The sequence below is a fragment of the Thermobia domestica genome, chromosome 9 (genome assembly GCF_964235325.1).
Source record: "Thermobia domestica chromosome 9, izTheDome1.hap1.1, whole genome shotgun sequence".
In the NCBI taxonomy this organism is placed as follows: domain Eukaryota; kingdom Metazoa; phylum Arthropoda; class Insecta; order Zygentoma; family Lepismatidae; genus Thermobia; species Thermobia domestica.
The window spans coordinates 25,568,183-25,592,434 of NC_137462.1; the positions used below are offsets into that span (position 1 = coordinate 25,568,183).

The 24,252-nt window shown below is 38.2% G+C and overlaps 1 protein-coding gene across 1 annotated transcript in view; it reads right to left on the bottom strand.

The window, feature by feature from the left end:
* LOC145694482 (uncharacterized) overlaps positions 1-12,779 on the bottom strand; it is a 55,068-nt gene extending 42,289 nt beyond the window's left edge. Inside the window, exon 1 of the mRNA XM_081770778.1 lies at positions 11,971-12,779. Coding sequence (XP_081626904.1) covers positions 11,971-12,678 — 708 coding nt within the window. The 5' untranslated portion in view covers positions 12,679-12,779. The remainder of the gene's footprint in view (positions 1-11,970) is intronic.
* Positions 12,780-24,252: the final 11,473 nt, after the last annotated feature.

Genomic DNA, 24,252 nt, shown 5'->3' on the forward strand with positions numbered 1-24,252 from the left:
AGGATGGCCGGTAAACTCGACGGTAATTATACAATGTTCTCTTTTTCTTGAAGTAGGGGAGGGGTAACTAGTGTAATAAAATTTCAATGAGGTTTTATGTAACTTGAATAATAGTTTTTCTTGTATTATTATTAGTTGAAAAATAAAATACATAATTGCTCCTGTACAATAAGACTATGATAATTCCAAATCTCATGAAGTTAATTCTGAAAATAAAAACCTGAAATAGTAGCTAATGATCATTCTGAAAATCTGCAAATACGAATAATCTTATTACTACCATGTAAATTAACTAAAGCCTGTGACAAACATCTTGGCATTTCAGCTAAACGAATAAAACGCAAGCTCTGACGCAACTTTGCCGAGTACTAAGGGGTATGGCTATGGCTAAGCAGACATATTATAGCGCGATCAGGTGATAGGGGATAGAAATGGATGTGTACAAAATAAACATGGCAATACCGCTGGCCTCTCATTTGCTAGCAGCATTTAAAGGGAACTTGGAGCGCCGCCTTCAAGTGCCAAGATGTTTGTCACGCCGTTTAGTAATGTAATGCCAAAATTTTTGGTATATAAGCATTCGGTCGTTTTCAATAATAGTAGCTGAAGCTGCACTCTCTATACAACGCATCATTCACATATGAACATGAATCTCCTTGCCAGTCTTCACAATATCTGAAGTTTATTAAGTCGAAAATTCTAGAACAGAGAAATCGTATTTTAGTCAGATTGAACACAGATTCTTGGGAAGCAATTAAGGAAATTTTAGAAGAGAATGATGCTACACATAGATCTATTGATTATTATGCTTGTTTATTGTTTTCTGCCAGGCAAGGCAAAAATGAAAGTATTAGCTCATGGGCTAGCAAATAGGATGTAATTCGAGCTGATCTGAAAGCTGCTGCTTCGACAATTTGTAGCGAAACTGAAAGAACCGGTGCTCATGCGCTCATTGATCATTTGACAAATGCATCTTTTCTCCAGGGAATTAGCGATCCTCGCATTCAAATAGTAAGTCGTGGTAGAAGTACAGATAAATTTGGTCATTTAGTTGATTTCGCTCTTGTTGAAGAGTCGCACATTTTGTCTCAGAGACGAAAGCCATTACAATCTAGAAATGAAGATAGGGCAAATTCTTCAAATCGTAGTCACGATAAGTCAGGAAAATAAATAGGAAATTTTCTCATAATAAGAGTTCTGAAAGTAAACCCAGAGATTCCCATAACTCTTCTCGTCCTCGTAATGATAGGGCTAAATTTAAGAAAAAGATTCACTGTTTAGAAGATTGTGAACATTAAGTAGATGATCACGATAAACATTGTAGTGAAAGTAGTAATACCATTGACGATTCCAATCCTTGTGCTGTACGCTGTACACATACTTATCATTGTCGTGAAAAACCTAACCATACTTGTGCTACCATACGCATCCATGTTTGTACCCGAGCGAACCGTAGTTCTCATCACCGTCAACCGCGCGATCCTTCTCCACGTAGTTCTCGGCACCGCCAAACGCATAGACGTTCTCCGCGTTGCTCTCAACGTCGCACAGCGTGCAATCCTTTTCCGCGACCCAAACCGAAAGATGTTTCGCCGCGTCGTCATCCCCTCATAGACACGCATGAATGTAATTTAAGAGAAAAATGCCGTGCTGAACATAGAACCAAGATATAATCGTGTCGTCAGAATAAAACTTTGTGTTGTTTGTCGAAACAACGCTTCAAAGGTAAAGTTGAAAAAATATTGGTCGTAGTAAAAATCAAAGCGATAGGGTTAGTAAGATTTTCCTTTGTTCTTCAGAACAAACAAGTAGTAGTTGTACGAAGGTGAAACCACCTCAGCAATATGATCGAGTTGATAGAAATTCTGTTAAATATGATACAATTGGACGTTACGACCAATTATGCCAATGTTCCACTAAGGGTATAATTGATGAAAAGGGTAAAATAAAAGTACGTATGATGGATCTGAATAAAAACTGAGATGTTAGATTCAGGCTCAGATCTTTCGCTGATAAAGTATAGTCATTTACGCGAGTCGATATTGAAAAAGATTTATAGATCTGAATCTACTCCAGTGCATAGATTCAATAATTTTCATGCCTATATTTTAGGTACATTAGATCTTAGACTAGAAATGGGCGAGAACAGAGTAACTCATACTTTTCATGTAATGCGTAGTGAATTATTACCTCCTAATGTAGCCGGTATAATAGGTAGAGATTTTCTTCCCAAACATAATTGTGTGATTTCATAGGATGAACAAGTCGAATTGAAATTAGATGTAGGAACTGGAGTTAAAGTCCTCCCATGTACTGAAAAACTAATTGAAATAAAAACTGAGAATAATGGGATAGGATTTTTATCCAAACGTACTCTCGCAGACGGTGTATTCCTGCCTGTCGCTATAGTAAAAGCATTCAATAACAAATGTGTTACTAGTATCTTGAATTTCACTGAGAAAGAAGTAGATGTAGAAATTCCCCAGTTTAATTAGATTTTGAACCAATTAGTGATATGACAAATTCTCATTGTGTTTACGTATTAAACAAGTCTGACAATGTAAGTCAAAATGAAGGGTTAAAATCGCGTTTAGAATTACTCAGGAAAAACTTGCGATTAGATCATTTGAATTCTAAAGAGAAAGCATTAATATATCGCATTGTAAGGAATATCATGATTTATATTATTTAGAGGGAGATAAGCTCTCGTATACTGATGTGATTGAACATAGTATCCCCATTCATCCCGACAAACGAGGTACCTTTGTAACTCAGAAACCGTACCGCATTCCGGAGGTATATAAAGCAGAAGTGCAGAATCAAATTGATAAGATGTTAGATGAAGGTTTAATTTCCCCAAGTAAGAGTTTTTGGAATTTTCCGATACTGATAGTGCCGAAAAACATGGATGCATCAGGAAAACCGAAGATTCGTATATGCCTAGATTTTCGTAGGTTAAATCAGATTATAATTGTAGCTAGTTTTCCTCTGTCGAACATTACTTAGATTTTAGATCAATTAGGGCAATCTAAGTACTTTACGACCTTGGACTTTGCTAGTTCGTACCAACAAATAATAATCAAACCTGAAGACCGTAGTAAGACCTCCTTCAGTACCACATATGGTCATTATGAGTATAATCGAATAAGTTTTGGATTATGCGATGCCCCCGCAACTTTTCAGAAAATGATTAATATTGTTTTATCCGGGTTACAAGGATTGAAATGCTTTTCTTATTTAGATGATTGTTGTATTTATAGTAGAGATTTATAGGAGAATATGTCACGATCGAAACTTGTGTTTAATAGTTTCGAACCTACAATCTCAAACTTCAGCCCGATAAGTGTGAATTCCTCAGAAAGGAAATGACGTATTTAGGACATCAAATTACACACCAAGGTCTGAAACCAGACCCCCGTTTAATTGAGAAAGTGTTGCATTTTCCTCAACCGAATAATGTCAATCAATTACATGGATTTTAGGATTAAGTTCTTACTACCGTAGATTTATCCAAGACTATAGCAATATAGGCAAACTTCTCACCTTTTTGCTCAAGAAAGATTTTCCATTCAATTGGGGAACCAAGCAAGAACTAGCTTTTCAAACTTTGAAGAAAAATTGACATCACCTCCTCTCCTTCAATATCCTGACATGAGTCGCCCCTTCATTATTACCTACGACGCCTCAGAGGTCGCGCGATTGGAGCCAATTTGTCTCAGGGACAAATTGGCTAGGAGAAACCAATCGCCTATGTTAGTCGTACCCTCAATAGTGCTGAAAGAATTTATTTTACAACCGAACGTGAATTACTTGCGATAGTTTGGGCAGCCAAACTATTTCGCCGATTCATCTTTGGAAAAGAAACGATCTTTGTGATTGTGACAGATCATAAACTTTTACTTTGGGCGTTTAGTGTGAAAGACCCTAGTAGTCGACTTTTAAAATAGAGAATGAAATTAGAGGAATATAATTATAAAATTGTTTACTAAGACGGCGTCCGTAACACCAATGCTGATGCATTGAGACGTATTACTTATTTAGATCCAGGACAACCTTCTCCCCTTGAAGAAACGAAAGAGAGGATCCTCAAAGAGTTTCACAACCTTCCTACCGGTGGACACCTACCAATGACTGTCGTTAAAGCAACTTTGAAAACTATTAATAATACTGTGTTGTCTATTGAACGTAACAAATAAATTTTACAAAAGGTTTGAAAGATGTTAAAAGAGAAATCAGTGCTCGTAGTCAAAAATTTATGAAGTCAATAAATGAACTTCCAGTTTATACATTATTAAAAATTATTAATCTTAATGTGTTTATTAATCATAAAATTCTTGGTTATGTAATTAGTTTACTATGACAGATGGATTAAAGTTTAATATCTATAAACTAATATCATTTCCTACTGTGCTTAAAGATAGTAAGTATTTCTTCATACAACTTCAGAATCCTTATTTGATTATTGAAGTGTCTAAGCACTAGAATGGAAAAATTGATGAAATTATGCTTAGCGCTTCTAAAGAATTAGGTGCATTTTCAAACGTGGGTAAACAAACATTTCCATTGACACCTACACATTGTAATGAAGACTGTGAAGTGAAACTTACAGATTTTGTTAAATCAATTCCTACAGATTGTAATCGATGTATTGTAGAGCAAAGGAATATTTTGTGGATTTCTTTAGACAATAATGAATGGCTATTTGCTTCGCCATTCCCTGAAAAATTAACAATAGTTTGTGGAAATGATGTCAAAAACTGTTTTGATTCTCAAGACAGGTACATTGAAATTAGATAAAAATTGTAAAGTTTATGGTCCAAATTCTTTGATCAGTTCTCAAAAAATATATATAACTAATAACACAAGTAAAGATTTGCTTCCATTACTAAATGATAGTATAGATTATTGTATGTTTTCAAACTCAAAGCTTAAGATTAAGGATATGGAATATACTTTGCCTTTAAATCATATTTTACATGAAGTTACAGATTTGTACTATGTCAGCCATCGTGTTGAGGATGTTGAAAGATTAATCAATTAGCGAGAATGACATATAAAACAAAGTAATCATGTATTTTCATATTCTATTTTGACATATATAATCGTGCTTACTATTGTAATATTTCTTGTATATATTGTGTAAACTAATTTTAGTTTTGTTGTAAACAGAAACGAGTGGTGTAATTCTGATTCCATTAAAACTATATGTTTTAAACCAACAATCATTGCAGGTATACAATCACATAGTCCAGTTCTCAGTGCTACTTACAGAGGTGCTTCAAGTGAAATAACTTTTAATAATGTAACATAAGATGATGATTCGCCTAACCTTAATCAGAGAGTTACTAGGTGTTTGAAAACCCGTTAAAATCATCTTTGATTGTAGTTAGTACGAAAAATTTTTGAATTACAGTTAAAACTTTTCTTTCCCTAGGAGGAAGGACTGTAGCGTCCCGAAATTTCACAGGCTAATTTTTCTTACTTTTTTCTTTTTTATGCATTTTGTCTCTGCAACAGAATTAGTATTTCATTTACTTCCTTTAAAATACAAATTCCTGTTGAGTATTTTTGTTCTCTGTTAGTCAGAACGAAAGATTCCTTGTCTTCTCGGTTCTAGCTGTTTACTTTCCCTCCCAATGACATCAAGTTCAAGCTCTCTGGTAGATAACATCTCAGTTAACAAGGAAACGTCTGTGTTTCACTACTCTGTGTATACTATATGTGTAATCGTAGTATTAGTTATTATTATTATTATTATTATTATTATTATTATTATTATTATTATTATTATTATTATTATTATTATTATTATTAGTGGTAGAAGACTGTAAGAGAAGTCCATATAATTTGTGGTTAAAATCTTTTCGTTTTTGCTTCTGAAAGCCAGATAAAGAAGAATCTTTTTCTGTCGTCAAACTGCAGATGTTATATATGTGTTAAAAGTGAGTTTTAAAGATAAATTATAGAAAGATCATTGGTACAAACATGCATAAAATTTTTCATGTTTAACATTTTCAAATGATGCTACGTTTGATTATAGTACATTTCAATGTAAACCACTTTGCCAGAGTTTGGGGGTAACACACATAAAGACATGGTGTACAGAATACATATACATACATGCATGCGCACAAACAGAATCTCTTCTCATTTAGCGCCACCAGGCACCTTGTTATAAAACAATCTTGATGTTAAATTCTGTTATCAGCATAACGTGTTCCAATCCCTACTCTCCCCGCCCAAGGAGAAGAACTTTTCTTAGTTTGACTTTGCCCTTAGTGTCGTGCGCAAACCAATCAGCTTTCTTTCCAGGCTGCTGACTACTACTTGGTTTACCCCAAGGAACCTTCAGACTACCACGCATGTCCAACCTTTGACCTAACGGTTCTAGTGCAATGCCTGCACACGTTAAACCAACGCGCCAAACCCGTAAATTGGTGCCGACTTTAAGCCCTTACCCCATCAGGATCCCGCCGCCTGTAGTCGGATAATTTGTCCATGCCGACCAGATGCCGCGGTCGGATTGCCGGCGCCGGACACTGGCGTCTTTCCGCGCGATTTTCGACCGCGACGAATAGTTACCTTGCCGAGCAGTCAGCAAACAGCCGGAAATGAGCATTAAATCCGTCGGCGTTGCCGTAAGAAAGTTACCTTTCCGAGCAGTCGGCAAACAGCCGTAAAGGTGCAGTAAATGCGCCGACGCCGCGATCAAAAAGAGGCCGGCATAAGGAGTCGGCAGAGGGTCGCAAAGAGGCCTTTCCGACTGTTTTGCCGACTCTGACGGTCGGCAACAGTCGGCAAAGGGCATTTTATTTTACAATTTCGACCGCTTGCCTCCTCGACAAAAGGTCGGCATCTTTAAACAAGTAGATCTTCGTGCCGCCGCGGACGGGTGCAGGCTGCCTACGGCGGCCCGCCACCGTCGACGTTGTCAATCCCTCTTTCCGACTGCGACTTCCTGATGGGGAACGAGCCCTTTAAAAACTCGTGTTTTTTGCTCGTTCTTGGGACATTGGTCCCTGAGTTCTGGCCTCTCAAGGCTGTGCTATCTAACGGAGTTCGTATTGTCTTAAGTACGACCTACTCCAGAAATTCCGAGTGAATCCTAGTAATCCTTGCCGTCGCTCTGCCTCACTCCGCTGGCTTCCCGGAAGGCCTCCTTACTCTCTTGGTTACCATTCAAACCTTGTCCTATTGGCTAACTTAGCAATCTGTTTCTGAAAGCTTGACGACAGCCAAGGGTCTGCCCATAATCGCTGGTAGGCTTAGTAAACTAACAGTCAAAGTCTGCCTGCTTCGAACTTGGCAATCTGCTTCTCCAAATTAAGCTACAGCCCGGACCTGTGCGTCCCGAAAGTGCTGGCTAACTTAGGAGGCTGACGGTCGAAGTTCTGTTACTCCCCTGTTTGATGTGTGTTTAGATAGACTCTAGGTTCATTGCCTAGTTATCTTAAACACACTGATAGATCAAATAGTTACACCTGTGCACCTAAACCTTCTACTAGGACTGACTCGTGCCCTCCCAGTCTAGTGAAGTTTTGTTTTATTTTTGCTAGTGAGTTTTTCTCTGTGAAAGTACTTAGAGATTGGAACGCGTCACGTAAGTTTTATAAACATTTTCTATTGACACTTAGTTACACTCAAAGCCCCGGCTCATGGACTTGTAATATCATTAGGGCCAATAAACTGCAGGCATACTGCAAGGAACTGTACTTCTGAGTTTCTGATCTCAGTGATATCCTAAAGGGTTGTTAACTATGAAGCTTTTATCAGGATAACGAACCCCATTCTTTCTATTTGAAATCTTGGCCGAGGCCAACACTACCTTGTAAATCTAAGATCGGATTCGTTGTTAGCGAGCGATATGCAACCCATTGCGCAGTACTGTATCGCTGGCTGTCTATACGAACGGCGTTCGCATTTTTCCTGCATGTTATCCCATCTTCGTGCATTGAGATGAATCTGCGTCTTTTTCGCGTACTGGCGAGGTATGTACCCAAAGCAAAAACACGTGTTTTCTGTTTTCGTTTCTTGTTTCTTCCTGCTCCTTACCACCCTTTTCGCTCATTTTCGTAACACATTGTGACAATGTTGTACACGTGATTGGTCCATTTCCGGATGTTCTTCTTACTTCGCAAGGATGTGTTCTACCTCATTGCTTTGCGTCAACTATGGGTAGTATTTCGTACATTTAACCTTTTCCGATATATCTTCTTGTTCTTGTTAAATTCCACCCCATCTCATAATCCCCCCCTTAATCTCATTTTGACTCCATTTCTATGCCCCTGTTTGACACTTTCAATGCACTTTTTTTTAGGCAAGTCTTTCAGAACCGGTATCTGAAAATTAAAGCCGGCACGAGTTATCATCATTGCCTTTTATTCCTTAAATTTATTTTGTTTTGCATTTTCAATGCAGTTGTTGGCTGATATAAAAAAAATACGTGTCGCTTCTTTTTCGATGTTGCCTGTGTCTATGCAATCTTATCACAATCGGCGTGTTACACCGGAGTACCCTGCCTTGTAAGAATCGTTCATATATAATAGTGTGTTAGTAGTGTGTAAATTTGCTACGTATATGTCTATAAGCTGGCCTTCTGTATGTGTTTGTATGTATGGGGGAAGGGAAGGAACTAAGGGCGATGATTTTATATAAGTTTCACTGTATCTGTTTATACATTTGTATTTCTTGTCTTCTGTGGTATAAATCAAGACCCAGAGAATCATAAATTATATTATGATTAAAACTAACGTGCAGCTCAAGAATAGATCAAAATACATGTTACATTTACAAATATTTTCTTTTCTATTCTTTAATAATCTAGTATATTCTTTAATAATCTAATGCTTTAACAATTCGTATTCCATTAATAATTTTACATTTTTGGAGGTAGGCTGGACTGTAATTAAGCGCCCCTTTCAGCCCCGGGACTAAATGGGACGTGAACCTACAGTTTAAGGTCGAATCCAAACCACCGCAATTTTCAATTTTCAATGCTGGCCCACTAGGAATCGAATCCGAATTCTGTGTACCAAGAGCAAGCTTGCTAGCCACTAGACTAACGGTGAGGGCTTTACTAAACTTAAGGACAGCGTTTATTGCGCTTGAAGGTGGTGATCCGATTTCTCTTTAAACAGTGTTAGCAAATGAATGAGCTGCGGTGTTGCAATGTCTTGTCTATCTTGTTAAAACAGAATGAGGTGTATCTGTTACCTGCTGACCTCTGTACTAATGCTGTAGTAGTACTTTTCAGCCACAGGTCAAAGCTACAGACTTCGTTTGCCTACACGGGATCGATTGTGTCGCACGCTTGGTTGGTTGATCTGAAGTTTAACGTCTTTTTTCAATATCGAGGCTATTTGAGACGTGGATCTACAGTTTAACATGGAATCCGAACCACTTAATTTCCCACTGGGAGTCGAACGGTGTTGTAAGACAGAGCGTAAATACAAATTGACTTCTTAGGTACTTATACAAATATACTTTATATAATACGGGTAATACTTCCAAAAACTTAAGCATTAAGGATATAAATACGTGTTCGGATATACGCCATAAAAACTGCAGTGCAAAAACCACTTACCAACTTTTACAAAGTATCCACTAAAAACCGAGAATGCTATCTTAGCCGACTCAAGGCAGGAGAACAGCAAGGGGACTGTGTGGTAGCGCGGGAGTGCGTAGGTAAGGAGCAGGCGCATCTGCGATGATAGCTATGCTTATAAACAAGACTAGAGGTAAAACACTTCATATGGCATAAAAACAGTGCCTTGCGTGTAGTGTAGCTTTGAAACACTTACATGGTTACATATGATAACTTCAAACATTGTATTCCTCTTCAGGCAATCCTTGATTTCATCATAGCTCCCTTATGGGCTTAATGCGTGGTTAAGCAGACATATTTTATTACGTATTTTTTCCCATTCACGTCAGAGGTAAGATCCGCATACACTAATCCTAACTGTATGCTTTTAAGCACCACAAGGAAGCCATAATGAACTGAATTTATGTGCCAATGTAGTTAAGTCATGATCCGTTACGATAAAGCTGTCTAACATGTAAGTCATCTAGTAGCATGAAAAACACAATATATTTGCACTATCCTCGCTTACGCGTACATCCACCGAAGTGGACGCGCCTGCTCCCTTCGGATACATCCAGCCAGAGTCAACCAGCTTCGTCCTGCCCTAACTCGGTTAGATAGCATAAGCTTTTAATGACTCCCTATCACTGGCTGTTTTATTTTATTTTATTTTATTTTATTTGTACTATCGTTTTCATAGTATATATCCGCACGACATACGAGGCGTGTCCCTAAAATGAGGTCTCCAAGGCGCTGGAGCCGTGAAGAAAGCCTTGACGCGAGATATGGCAACATTGGCGTGTAGCTTGGCTTCCCATTTTAACATTACCACCAAACAGAGCCCGCTGCGACGATCAGTTTGGAATGAGCACCCATTCGCGATGGAGCTCCCTTTTGCTTCTCCCGCTAGGTGCGAGTTGCGTGCAGTGATCCGTTTTTTGAGTGCCAAGGGCGCTACCCCGATTGATATTCATCGTCAGTTATTCGAAGTGTATGGACCACAATGTATGGATATCAAAAAAACGTGCGAAAGTGGGTGAGAGAGTTCAAGGACGGGCGTACAGACATCCATGATGAACAGCGTTCTGGTTGGCCTTCTGTTACGGCCGAAACAGTTGTAAAAGTGGAGCAAACAATGCTTGAAGATCGGCATGTGACAGTACGAAGTTGTACGAACGGATCCCTGAAGTCAGTAAGAGTACAATTCAGATTATTTTGACCTAATATTTGCTTTATCATAAGGTGTGTGCGAGGTGGATCCCCAAAATGCTCACCGAAGACAATAAACGGCGTGTTGAAGCGGTCCGCGGATTCCTGGAGCGCTATCCAGAACAGGGCGAGGAATTTCTGAACGGTGACGAAACCTGGGTGCATTACACGATACCTGAATTTAAGGAAAATTCGTGTCAGTGGCGGAAATCGATTTCGCCGTAGCCGCGAAAGTTTAAACAAACTGTGTCTGCCGGCAAAGTGATGATCAGTATATTCTGGGACAGAAAAGGTGTATTGTTGTGCCAGTTTATGCCTACCGGCACAACAAGAAACGGTCACTACTGCGAGACTTTTAAAAAACTGCGTCGTGCCATTCAAAATCGAAGGGTGTGTGTTTTCATCACAGTAATGCTCGCTCCCATTCTGCTCGTGCAACAGCCCTTCTGGCCCAATTCGAATGGGACATCCTCCCAATTCCCCTTACAGTTCAGACTTAACATTAGTGATTTTCATCTTTTTCCTGAGTTGAAGGTACACCTGGGTCGAACGCATTTCCAGACTAACGACGAGTTGAAAAATAAGGTCAAGTACTACCTGCGCAACATGGCACGGGAGTTCTATGACAAGGGTATACGAAAAATGACACAGCGCGCACAAAAGTGCATCGATCGCAACGGTAATTACGTCGAAAAATAGCTGAAAGTCCATGTAAGTTTGTTGTCAATAAACGTATTTTCTATGTGAAAAACAAATGGAAATCTTATTTTATGGACACGCCTCGTATATCATATAATAGTTAATTCCTTCTAAAACGAATCTGCGCACACGAATACAATTTTCCCCATGAAAAATAATTTATAAGGGACTGGTAGTCCATTTCCTGAAGGAAGAAATCATAATTCATAAATTAGAGTGTAAGAATGTCTACGTTGGGACAGTACCAATATTTCTTATGTAAATTTTGAGGAAGTATCGGCTCATAAAATAGGATAGCACTGGAATTATCGTGACGTACTGAAACGTTTTCCGTTTATGAAAAGGATACACGCGTTATACAAGCGTTCCATTATTCATTTTGAGGAATTATGAGTTAATTTTCCATGTCTGTGTTGAGCTATTCTTGACCAGCACCAAAATTCTACAGTATTAAAGCAATGAATACGAAATATATTTACGGTTGGGAGTGAAGGAGCTTGTGCTTCGGTTCCACTGTCCTCAGGACCTTGGACACGATATAAGGACAACTTCACTTTTCGCAAACTTCTCAAAGATGTAAAACTCTGACTTCTCACTGGAGATCGACCAAATCCTGTGAATCCACATTCTGGCAATGGCGGTAGACTCTTTGTGCTCGAATGTGTAATCAGTGACTCCCGGGAAAAGAAAGATCTTACACTTTTCACACTACTACAAGTAGTCAAGTTAAAACTTGGTTGTTCTTTTAACTTGTGCCTTGATTGCAAACTACTAATTTTTCTATCAATAATGGGTAAGCTTACACTTATCATAGCTTGTAAGTTTGTTTCGGTTATCAAATGTTCTAATTCAACAATATCGTCATCTAGCATAGTACGAAGCTTCTCATATTGTGGTAACAAAAAATCACGAGCAGGTTGACTGAGGGAAAGGTTTTCTGTATCTTGGGCACTTTCAACTATGATTTTTTGTACAGAAGAAATGTATGATTTCGCGGCTTTTATAAGAGCTGTTATTATTTTAGTAGTTTTTGCTACTTCGCCTCGTAACGAACACACATAATTTTCAGCACTTTTTAGAACCTTGTCTTTAAATTCCATGCTAATTTCAGTGGCCTCTATTATATGATACAATAATCTTTGTACATCTTCAAGTTCTACCATGTTTTCTGTACGTTTTTGGCTCATTGATGTGTAAAACTAACAACAAATTTCAGAACTTCTAAACCAAAACTTCTACTTCAAGATATTTATAAATTTCCGGGAAACTAAATTCACGAATGACAAGTTTCTTTTGTTTTACCTATAGAGATGAAGATTGGACAGTAGACTATAGATGCTACAAATACGACAGAAGATCGTTGGCTATCTTTGATGATGAGGTGAATAGTGTTGAAAGCTAGTTAGTAAATTTTCATATTTGTTTCAGTATAAAATATCCTTTACAATATACCTAGTTACCTACAACATTATACATAAATAAATACAATTTCAATTGTCAGTTATGAATATAAATAATATAAGCGGTGCAGTTTTACTATACGGATCCACAGATTCTAAAATGTACGGAAAAATTTGGAGAAGTCTTTAATTTGCCCATTTTATGTCGAGAACAGAACCCAACCAGGGCCGGTTCTAGACATTTCTTAAGTGTAAGCAAACAATACTTAGGCACCCCCACCTACATCATAATAAAAGAATAGAAAGTTGCAATGAACAAGAATTTTTCAATTAAATTGTTACAATTGCAAATTTCTTCAATATCTGTAGTCTCCCTGTGAATATTAACGAAAAATAGCCAAATTATAACTAGTTGACTGTGGATGAATACTGAACAACGTTCCAATTTTAATAATTAATAACATTTGTTATTAAATAAGCACAAGACAACTAAGATATATACCTAAGGGCGAATTTTGACAGGTACAATTGAAACATAAATGTCGAAACAGAACAGAACTCACGATCTTCAAGTGTAACATTAACACAGATTTGATTTTGACTAAGAGGTATGTTGCTCTTACGCTTCATTAAAAACATATTTACGTAGTATTTTCTAGTGATACGATTATGGTAATTAGCTTAATTTCTCGTTTTCTTTGTTACTGAAAAGCTCATATTATAAAGACACTTTTCTTTCTTTCAATTTGGCAAAATCTCTTATTATTTCATTCATATCCATTTCATGTATTATGTCATTTTCAATGGCCATCAAAATTAGTCCATTTAATCGTTCTTGAGATAGTTGATCTCAAATAATTCTTTATTAATTTTAGCTGAACTTGATAATACACAACAAATGACAAAAATGTGTGCCTTAATAGATATTTAATTTGTCTTGATCCAATGACAAAACTTCAAAATCTGGTACCCTACAAAAATTATTTTCAGGGCCCCTTAAGCCTATAAAACAATTCAGTCCTTTCATGTATATTTCCAACTTAGACGTTCGAAATCAGGCAATGAGTAATTCAATGTAAATACAATCAGTGGTACACCCAAAATTTCTATTTTGGGTCTGAAGATTTTTCGAAGTAGCGTACAAAATGCAAATAATTTTGTGTATTTGTCCCCGGAAATTGTGCTAATTTTCTTTAAAAAATAAAAGTTTTGGGGATCCAGACCCTCAGGCCACCTCCATCGGTGCATCCCTGAACACAAGTAACTAATAATCAAAACTACTTTGCCTTAGGACTATTGGTAAATGTTTAAAAATGGCGCTTCATCTAAATTTAAAACGAGAGAATGGATTGATAATGATTGTTACACTGTTATAATACAACGGCCATATGTATACGCTGCTGTGATTGACAATAAAAATTCTGAAAAAAATGTATTACATATAATCCTAATTATCTTTCGATTACAGTTTCGATTTTGGTTACAGTTACTCTTTCGAGTTATATACACATATACTGCGTGAAAACTAATTGTATTCAAACAAATTTTGAAATATATTGAATTTAACTCAGACCTGTAACCCAACAGGCCGTATCCATTCCATTTTAATTTAACATTTAAATTACCGCAATCAAATAAAATAAACTCACAGTTTCAAAAAGTTTGTCGACTTGCAAATGCTTAGTTAACAGTAACTGGTACTGACAACTGCTTCGCATCAATATTTGTATGATTAGCACTTTCGAAATTTTGTACAGAAGTCGAAAAAACTTTTTTTTTAGGGCCTTCGTTTGCTTCTCCTCTTCTTCCAAGTTTCGTAGCTTTCTTTTCTGATAAAATGCTCACTTGTTTTTTTTATCGTTCGCCATTATTACTACATGAAAAATAAAATACTATTGAAAAGTGAAAACACACATCATTATAAAACAAAAAACTAAAAAAACGATACGATTCAGGACAGAAACGAAAATGTTGACGAATGACAAATGGACTAATAGACATTAACAAAGTGATCATTAAGTTGTGGGCAGCGATTGTGAGCCACTGATATTAGGAACTTAAGTTAAAATTTCCCTCAGAAATGATCAAAAATCCCATTTATACTGCTCGTCTTTCTTAGTATTCGCTCCCTCTCTGAACCAATGGATAACAAAAACATAGTCGCGTGAACTTCGCTCACCTTTTTCACCCTTGACTGTGATTATAATTAAATCAAAGCACTGTGCGGGGATACTGTTTATGACAAGTCGGAGCACCAGCACCCTTGAAGGTATTTCTTTCTAATGTGATAATGCCACCCATTCCATAAGCAACACGTACAATTTACTTCCTTTTGTTTCTTAATTCATTTCCATTTCAAATACATATTTTATTTGGTAATGATATTCTACAGCAAGCTCGCGGAAGGGTTGTTGGGAGAGGAATCAAGAGTCTGTTATTTTTGTATTTTGTGCATATGGTGAGATTGTGGAAAGAATGCCGCTGTCTTTAGTCGTATTACCGTAGTGTTTAATATAACGTCTATTGAATAGCTAAATTTCTCTACATTTTATCTCATATTCGTAAACTCTCCATTTTTCCCATTAAAAAAGTCTTTCCTAAATCCCCCTGCGCTGCGGGAAATTCTCATTAAACTAGCATTACTTGCGGGTGTGGCATTGGCTCCAATTGATGTACGAGTCAATTTCAGTTGTAAAGAGGTATTTTACAGCCAACCACGCAAAGATTCGACTTTATTGTCCTTTTGTTGTATTTTATCTGTATCCATATATTGTGTATTTATATATTGTGCATCCCTGTCCTCTAAATAATTTGCCGCTTCCGCCCCATACAAACTTATGTCACAAACAAGGATACAAGCCGTGATTTTGCAAACTTACCAGCTCTTGTTAAGTGACAGTTTAGGTTTACAAGTTTCAAAAGTTCTGACGTAATTGTAAATGACCTTAATTCTCTGAATAATGACTATGATGTGGTGTTCTGCCCGAAGGTAGGTGTTTCACCCGAAGGTCTATGGGCAAAGTGAACTCATGGTAGTTTGCCATTGCCTTCCACGGGGTGATGATGACTAGTAAGGACGGGATATATAGCTTAACTTGGGATTCGAACCACTTGTGTCCTTACCAAGAAACGAACCCAGGACTCCTTGGTTACAAGGCAACGAGCTTAACCATTCATCCATTGGGGACACATTCAAAGATACCAACTCACAAGAAGTGGGAGGGGAGCGACACCCGAGTCCACAGAGCGAGAGAGCCTACTAAAGATATTTAATGGGATTGGTTGACATCTATTGTGAATGTCACTGTGAGACACCAGTAATTTTTGGTGATAACTGATAAGAAAAATAATTGTTTACATTATTCATCATTAGTAATGGTTTAATAGCAACTATTAGCGCTTTTCAACTAGGGAGCCATATTAGGTAGAAACATGAAATTTTAATATGTTTTAAAACTCTCAGAGAAATGATAAAAATGACTTGTTCAAGGTCCCTAGGTCACACATGTGCTGAAATATGGGGGTGCAAAATTCCCATAAAAATAACATGGGGACATTTTAAAAAATAATTGAAAGCGACCAATATTAGTGTTGAATTCATAGTTTTTGGGATCGCTGAGATGAATAGTAACAGTTTTAATCCAATTCAACTTCAAGGTCATACTCCATTTCCCAGATAGGGGGCGAAATTTCAAAAGTAATCGAAAACGACAGATATTAGTGTCGAATTTATAGTTATCGAGGTCACTGAGTTTAATGGTATCAGTTTTCATTATCATCTTCACTCCTTGGGATGTAATGGGAGCGGATAACTTTTTAAAAATAATCACATAAGCTAGCTAATTAGGAATTATTGTAATTAGAGCGAATTACATTAACGTATTTTCTTGCGGGTGCGCGGGACTCAGCGGGTTGCTAGTTTTAAACAGAGATGTTCACCCTCGCGAAGGTGGCTCTCTCGAGGACATTCTCACCCTCAAATTCCCTCGCCCACAATGACACGAGGGCGAGGGCGAGGACAAGCTTCGACAGCGATAACGAGGGTGCTCGAGGGCGAGGAGAAATTCCCAACATGAGGGCGAGGGCGAGCGAGAGCGATGTACAACTCCCTTCGCGGGGGCGAGGTTGAACGAGGGTGAGGACGTCTTCAGCACGAGGGTGAGGGTGAACGAGAGCGATAACCAACTGTTACTATGAGGGCAAAGGTGCTAGAGGGCGAGGGTCAACTTCCACTGCGAAGGCAAGGGTGCGCGAGGGCGAAGAACAATTTCCTTCACGAGAACGGGGGCACGTGAGGGAGAAGGATAAGCTTCCTTAACAACTATCTTGAATTTTTGGAGGAATATTAAAATAACCTGCCATGTCCCCTAGATGAAAAGTTGATGTCATAGTAAGATTATAGATTGGTCAAATTTTTCCTTTCATTTAATTGCAGTAGACAATTTCCCTTGTGTATTTCTACATAATTATTAAAAATAATAATGCAGATGAATATAATATTTGCATGTATCTCATGAAATTTTCCGGATAGAAATAGAGCTACGTTAAGAAGCGAATGTGCCTCATTTTTGCTCTGCCTGTGCTAGAGACTTTTAGATATAAAGGGCCTTATTGCAGAGTCGTTTTGAAATATGATTAGAGTCATACTAAATGCCTGACTACTGCAGGAAACATATTTTAATCGAACTCTTTAGTATGACACTAATCACACGTCAAAATGACTGCATAAGGCCCAAAGTGTCTACACTGTCATGTTTAAAGAGTACTGGCAGACAGACCGTCACTCACGTCATTCAGCAGTAAATGATATAATCTTAAGATCGCTGATATCTGAACAAACACAATCAGTGAGAGAACCAACAGAATGCAGTAGATAAGATGGAAAAAGACATGATGGAATGACGTTTGTCCATAGATGGTCATTTTGCACTGGGCTTGCTCGGGCTCGCGCTTACTTCTCTCAACTGGGATCGGGCTCATTTCTTTCAACTGGGCTCGCGCTCGGTCTCAGTTTCCTCAGTTCGGCTCGGGCTCGCGCTTAATTATTAAATGAATAATTTGTATTAAGTTTCTGGAAACAAGCAATATGTTGTGAAGTCGATTGAGCAGTAGTTAATTCCTTTACGTTTCCAATTTCTGTTGCAAAAACAGATATTAAGTAATATGATAGTCCAACAACACCCGGATAATATAGCCTCAGTGCGATATCTTTGTATGCTTTTTTCTCTTCTTCCACCCAAAATCAAGTTTTATATGCTCAAAGACAGACAGACACACCCACACACACATTAACTTCTACACACAAAAGTAACATTAAAAATGGGTCAATGATTTTTGCACATAAGAAATATATAGGCCTACCAAATATTACAAAGAGTGTTATTGCTGGAATTAAAATCGAAATTCGCCAAACCAATTTCGTGTAAAGAACTCAATCTTCTACGTAAATTTTATATGTATCCTTTATCCTTTACATTAGTTCACTCAAGTCTTAGGTCTCAAACACTATTTTAGTGCTAAATGATACGTACGTAAAACCTATAAGTTGATAGAAATGATTTTACGATCAGAATGAAGAGCATTTATGAACGTTTGAAGATACTCAAATCACAATATATTCCAATAATAAATATGGTTTAAATGTTGTTAGATTATACCCTTCTTACCAAGGGCGCCGATTTCTCTGTAACTTTGGGAGGGCGGGTCATTCATAAAAAAATGTGTATAACAATACATATAACAATAAAAAATATATATTCATAAAAATACATGGAGCCCACATAAGCTTTGGGGGGCCGGCCCCCCAGGATCGGCGCCCTTGCCTCTTACACCTCTCGTGACTCCGAAGTATTCTGATAACTTGTAGATAAGGGCATACATCTACAGAAAGAGACGAGAAGTGAGTCGACGAGAATCGAGACAATAAAGAAGTTTCCGAGAATTAAGACGAGACGATACTTCTATAAAATTTGCGAGACGAGATTATAGAACTTATTTCTCGTCTCGTCTCGTCTCATGGGCATCACTAGTTTGCACCGAAAGATGTAAAGGAAACTCTTTTCAAATTTTATTTGAACATATTCATGGTAATATTAAGTGGAATAGTCAATGATTTGTTTCATTTTAGGTGATCCGGAATAAGTTATACGATGCTATGTTTAGTTTTCTTTGTTTAGGACACATGTTAAGGAAATAATTCAGAAAATAGGCTAAAATATTGAGGATCTGATCCTAACGATAAAGGTAGGTTTTAGGCAAGAGTGTCACGTCGGGAGGAGGGTAGAATAGGGAGATACATGCCCCAACTTTCTCTCCTGAAATATCTACTTGCCTCTTTATCATATGGATATTTGTATGGTCCAGATATTTATAAGATAGTTTAGGATATAGACTAGTGTCTCCCTAAAGTTTTGATCACGCTACGCCACTGGACTAAAGGTAAGAATAGTGAATTTTCTCAAAATTTAATTCTGAACAACGTTTGTAGAAGGCTACTTTTTTATTTTTAAAAAAAACCGTAGATTTCTGATATAATGTAATTTTTCGGCGACCTTTGACCTTGGCGGCCATATTGCCAAAAAACTCATGGTTTTCAGAACATGCTACCAAGCCAGAAATCATCCACTTAGTACCATTAGACAAAATCCAGTAATAATTTGCTCTCGACCTTTTCGATCCAACAGGACCTAGGTGTGGCCCCTAGACTAAATTGCTACCGATGGTATCCGACTAGTGCTGATAAGTAGAAGGACAACAAACCTGTACATGTTTTATCCACTGTACATTACCTTCGAGGTGTTCCACTTGTGTAATGATAGCTCAAGATGTACTTCATTGTTCTAGCAGTGTAGCTGTTTACAATGACATTATCACTGTAAATAGTTGAGGCGGGGGGTGGGGTGCGGGTCAGTAGGATAGGCGATCACACAGTAGGTACAGTGAGCTCTACTGCACTCACATTACTCCTGTCCACTGGCACAAATTCCGGGAGGATGAGGAGGACATGTCCTCCAATCTTGGAAGAAGGAGGAATGTCCCCCAATAATCCGATTTGAAATGTGTTTTTTGAGGAGAAATATGATGATTTGTGTCCGACTGTCACAAAGGAAAGTGAGATGAAATTGTTGTCCCTTGCTGTATAATATTCAGCAGGTTCACCTCAGAAATCAGATTAACCTACAGTAATATGAGTCTCACCTCCCCCTCAGGATAAGCCTCAAATCTGCCCGCCTCCCAATGTTGAAGACAACTCTGCGCCATCTTCGAATATAAATAAATTGAGAGTTTGTTTGCCTGTCTGTCTATGTGTGACCTTTGGACCACACGAGTGGACTGAAAATTTCCAAATTTGGTTCACGGGTACCTCGGTCCATACCCCTGACCAAGACGAAGCGTTTTTTTTTTATTTCGAACCAGGGGGGTCTCAGGGGAGCGTTTACCGGGACATGTAAAAGTAGTGGAAAATGACCGGTATTAGTCTCGAATTCATAGTTTTAGCGGTCGCCGAGACCAATGGTGAAACTTCGATCGCATTAACTGCCAAATTTATCCCATTTTGCTGCGGGTCGGGGTTCACCGAGAAGGGGGGATACCGAGATATGTAAAAATATTCCAAAATGACCGATGTAAGTGTCAAATCCATAGTTTTCGCGGTCGCTGAGATCAATGGTGACACTTCCCCCACCCAACACAAGTACATACTGATCATGTGTAAAGAATGTTCCTCGAGGTACATTGGAATGTACATGATAGGTACGTGAATAGAGCAATCATGTGAAATACACATGTAAGGAATAAGGTTACTTCCGCCCAAAAGTACGTGCATGACACATACCGAGGAATGTATCTATTATGTGTATATCACGTACCGTGTATGTACTTGACACATTTACTGGGCATTGGCATGTGCCAGGAATGTACTAGGCATGTCAGTAATGTTCCTTAGGGCAGTGCTATGCAACTGGGGGTGCGAGTATTTAAATACTAAAACCTTAACGCTTCATTTTTACGTTCGAATTTAGAAGCTTGTACTTTTAAAAAAAGCCAAGCAACTAACTCTGAAAATATATGCCCTCCTCCGGCATCTGTGTGGCAATTTAACTATCTATGAAAATACTTCAGTAACATTTACGAGCGACCGAGCTCTAACCTATAATCTTAGAATTCAAACCTTTGATTTACGGTTATTTGTGATTTCACGTTTATAACAAAGACAAATATTTTTAAAAGAGTGTAGTTTAAAGAAATTACTGAAATAAATATTTTTCACAAAGTTTATCCTTTTAAATTATTGTTCAAAGGCCTTTGCCTTTAGTAAGCCTTCTCCGAAATACATGCAAATGAATTGTGCTGCCATCTTTGGAGCTCTTTTAAAATACACATATATGTTTCTCGACAATGAGATCTCAGAAACTACAGGCTCTAGAAAGATGACGTTTTCACTGATCGATTGCAAATTTCATGTAGATTGTCCAGTTCTAATTGAATATTTAAAACACATGGGCACTATTTCTTTAGTACATTTTTACGGGTACATTGGAAGTGTTGAACTTTCAAAAAAATAAAATAAAACATCACATCCTAATCATTACACATTCCAACACCACACTGTTGTATATAGCGGTTGTATATGTCTCCGGCATTTGTTTCATAGCCAAATAATAATGGAAAAGGAAGGATAACCATTTCTCCAGTCTAAGATGAACTTTTTTGGGGAGTGTTTTTCCCAATAAGCACCATATATAACTGACAATATATTAATTTTGTATGTAATGTATTTGCTTATTACATACTGCATGCAAGAAGAAAGAAAACACTGCAGAAAATTGCAAAATGACACACACAATATATTACAATGTGGCTAAACTCAGAAAGTGGCTATAGAAGTGAAAAGCATATGGCTAAAAAGCCACTATTGGCTCTTTGGAAATTATGTGACTAACGACGTTCTCAAAATCGCCAGATCTCGTCACAAAGTGGCTAAATTGGCAACCCTAGTCGCAATTACGCAACTACGAAGCAACTTACGCACAACCATGCCATGGTACATGGGGTATGTGCCATTCACATTCCTCACATTCCAGTGAAGCATGTAAAAGTACCTTTCAAGTGTCAGAAATTCCTCGAAAGGCACGTACCTAGCGACACGTGCTCTGCATATGAAATGTACATTTTTCAAGTACCAGGTACGTAAACGGTACATATGGAACTTAAATGGCACGTTCCTAGAATGTACCTGGTTGGGTGGGCCATTAGCGATGACTTTCAAATTCAGCTACCACTGTATGCGGGCCAGGGTTCACCTGCTTGGGAGGTTACAGAGACATGTTAAAATAATCCAAAATGACCGATATTAGTGTCAAATCCATAGTTTTCGCGGTCACTGAGATCAATGGTGATACTCCCACTAGGAATGGGCACGAGCGAGTTCGTGCGAGTTTTCTTTGAAACTCGACTCGACTCGAAACAGACATCTTTAAGCTCGACTCGAGAACTCGGCTCGAAGAATTTCCTCCAACTCGACTGGAAACTCGACTCGAATTTGGGTCGAGTTTCGAGTCGAGTCGAGCCAAAACGAGACAATCCGATCTAAACTCTGTGTGTGTAGTTCCAAGTACTCTCTTCAAGTATCCTACATAGATAATATAATTATCGATGATACTACTATTACAAATTATTATTATTATTATTATTATTATTATTATTATTATTATTATTATTATTATTATTATTATTATTATTATTATTATTATTATAACACCGTGTATAACTATGAAAGGTAGGCGGTTTGTATCTTAATACTGAAAACTAGTTAACTGTCAATCTCGGTCATCGAGAAGTCTTTAGGAGGCAAGGACATCGGTCACGAGGTTCTGGGTTTGAATTCCGAAGGAGCAAGTATTCGGGCTCGAGCCAAAAATTATTAAAAGTTATAGGGCACCGTCCAAACATGTTAAAAATTGCTCGGGGCCGGATTTAGGGTTAGTCAACGGCTCGGCTCACATCTCATTCACTATCGAGCCGAACCGAGAAGTGAGCCGAGCCAACAGCTCAACCCAACCGAGCAGGCTTGAACCGATGCCTCATCCGAGCCGAACTGAACCGAGCTGATTGCTCACCCAACTGAGCCAGTGCGAGCCATCGACTCAGTTAAGCTGAGTCGAACCGAGCCAATGGAGTCGTTTCAAAGGAGCTGGCTCAAGCCGATGGTTCACATGAGCCGAGTCAGTAGCTCATCCCAACCGAGCCGGCTCGAGCCATTTGCTCAATTGACCCAAGTCGATGGCTTGTCCCAACCGAGCCGATGGCTTATCCCAATCGAGCCGGCTCGAGCAGTTCCCTCAGTTGAACCGAGCCGAATCTGTTCACATCATTACCCGAGTTGGCCTTCTGCTTGGGCTAAAAAATTCGATCGTTCAGGTCTCAGCCTTGATAGTAAGAATTACACACTTATATTGCTGCTCACGACATTTGAGGTTGTCTCGTTATAAAAATCTATTGTTGTCTCGTTATCGAGAGACGTAACGAGACACAATAAAAGTGCCCCACAAGATGCACTAAAAGTACGAGACGAGATGCACCCCTATCGTGAGCAACACTAAAAGTATTCCACATTACTGCTTACATTTCTCGTGGCTTTCGCCTTCCAGTCTAATCAGGCCATGATTTCAAAACGAGTTAAAACGAGTTGAACGACCGAGCCATTTATCTAACTTGACTCAACTCGAAACTTGACCTCAAAACAGTGACTCGACTCGGAACTCGACTCGAGAAGATTACCTTTGACTCGACTCGTGCCCACCCTTAACTCCCACAGGCGTTGATTTCCAATATAGCCCCTATGCGAAAAATGGGTATTTCAGCTAGTTATAAATATTTTGAACAATCAATAAATAAATAAACAAATAATATGGGAACGGTCTTACCCGTCTTCCCCAATGTTGAAGATAGATGTGCACCGATGCTCCAGTCTTCATTTTTTCTACAACAATTCATTAAGATTTGATTATCTAGTCTTCCTGTTTTTGGCTTATGTTCAGTAGCGTAGCATGGTATTCCGAAGTGGGGATGCCAAAGTCAGTCACTTGCGCGATTCAATATTATTGCAATCAGCCCTACATAGCTATTCCGAGGGGAAATATAGGGTTATGAAAAATTTAGAAGGGAGGCCTTCCTAATTGGTGGCCTAATGGGACATACAGAAGCAAATGCGTGGATTACGTTAGAAGCCAATAAGCAATTGTCTCAGCTTCTTCTTGCCACTACCGTTATGACGAGAAAACTCGGCAATACTCTTATTTGAGCAAAATTATGATGATCACAATATAGGAATTAAACAAATAGTTGAAAATAGACTAACAA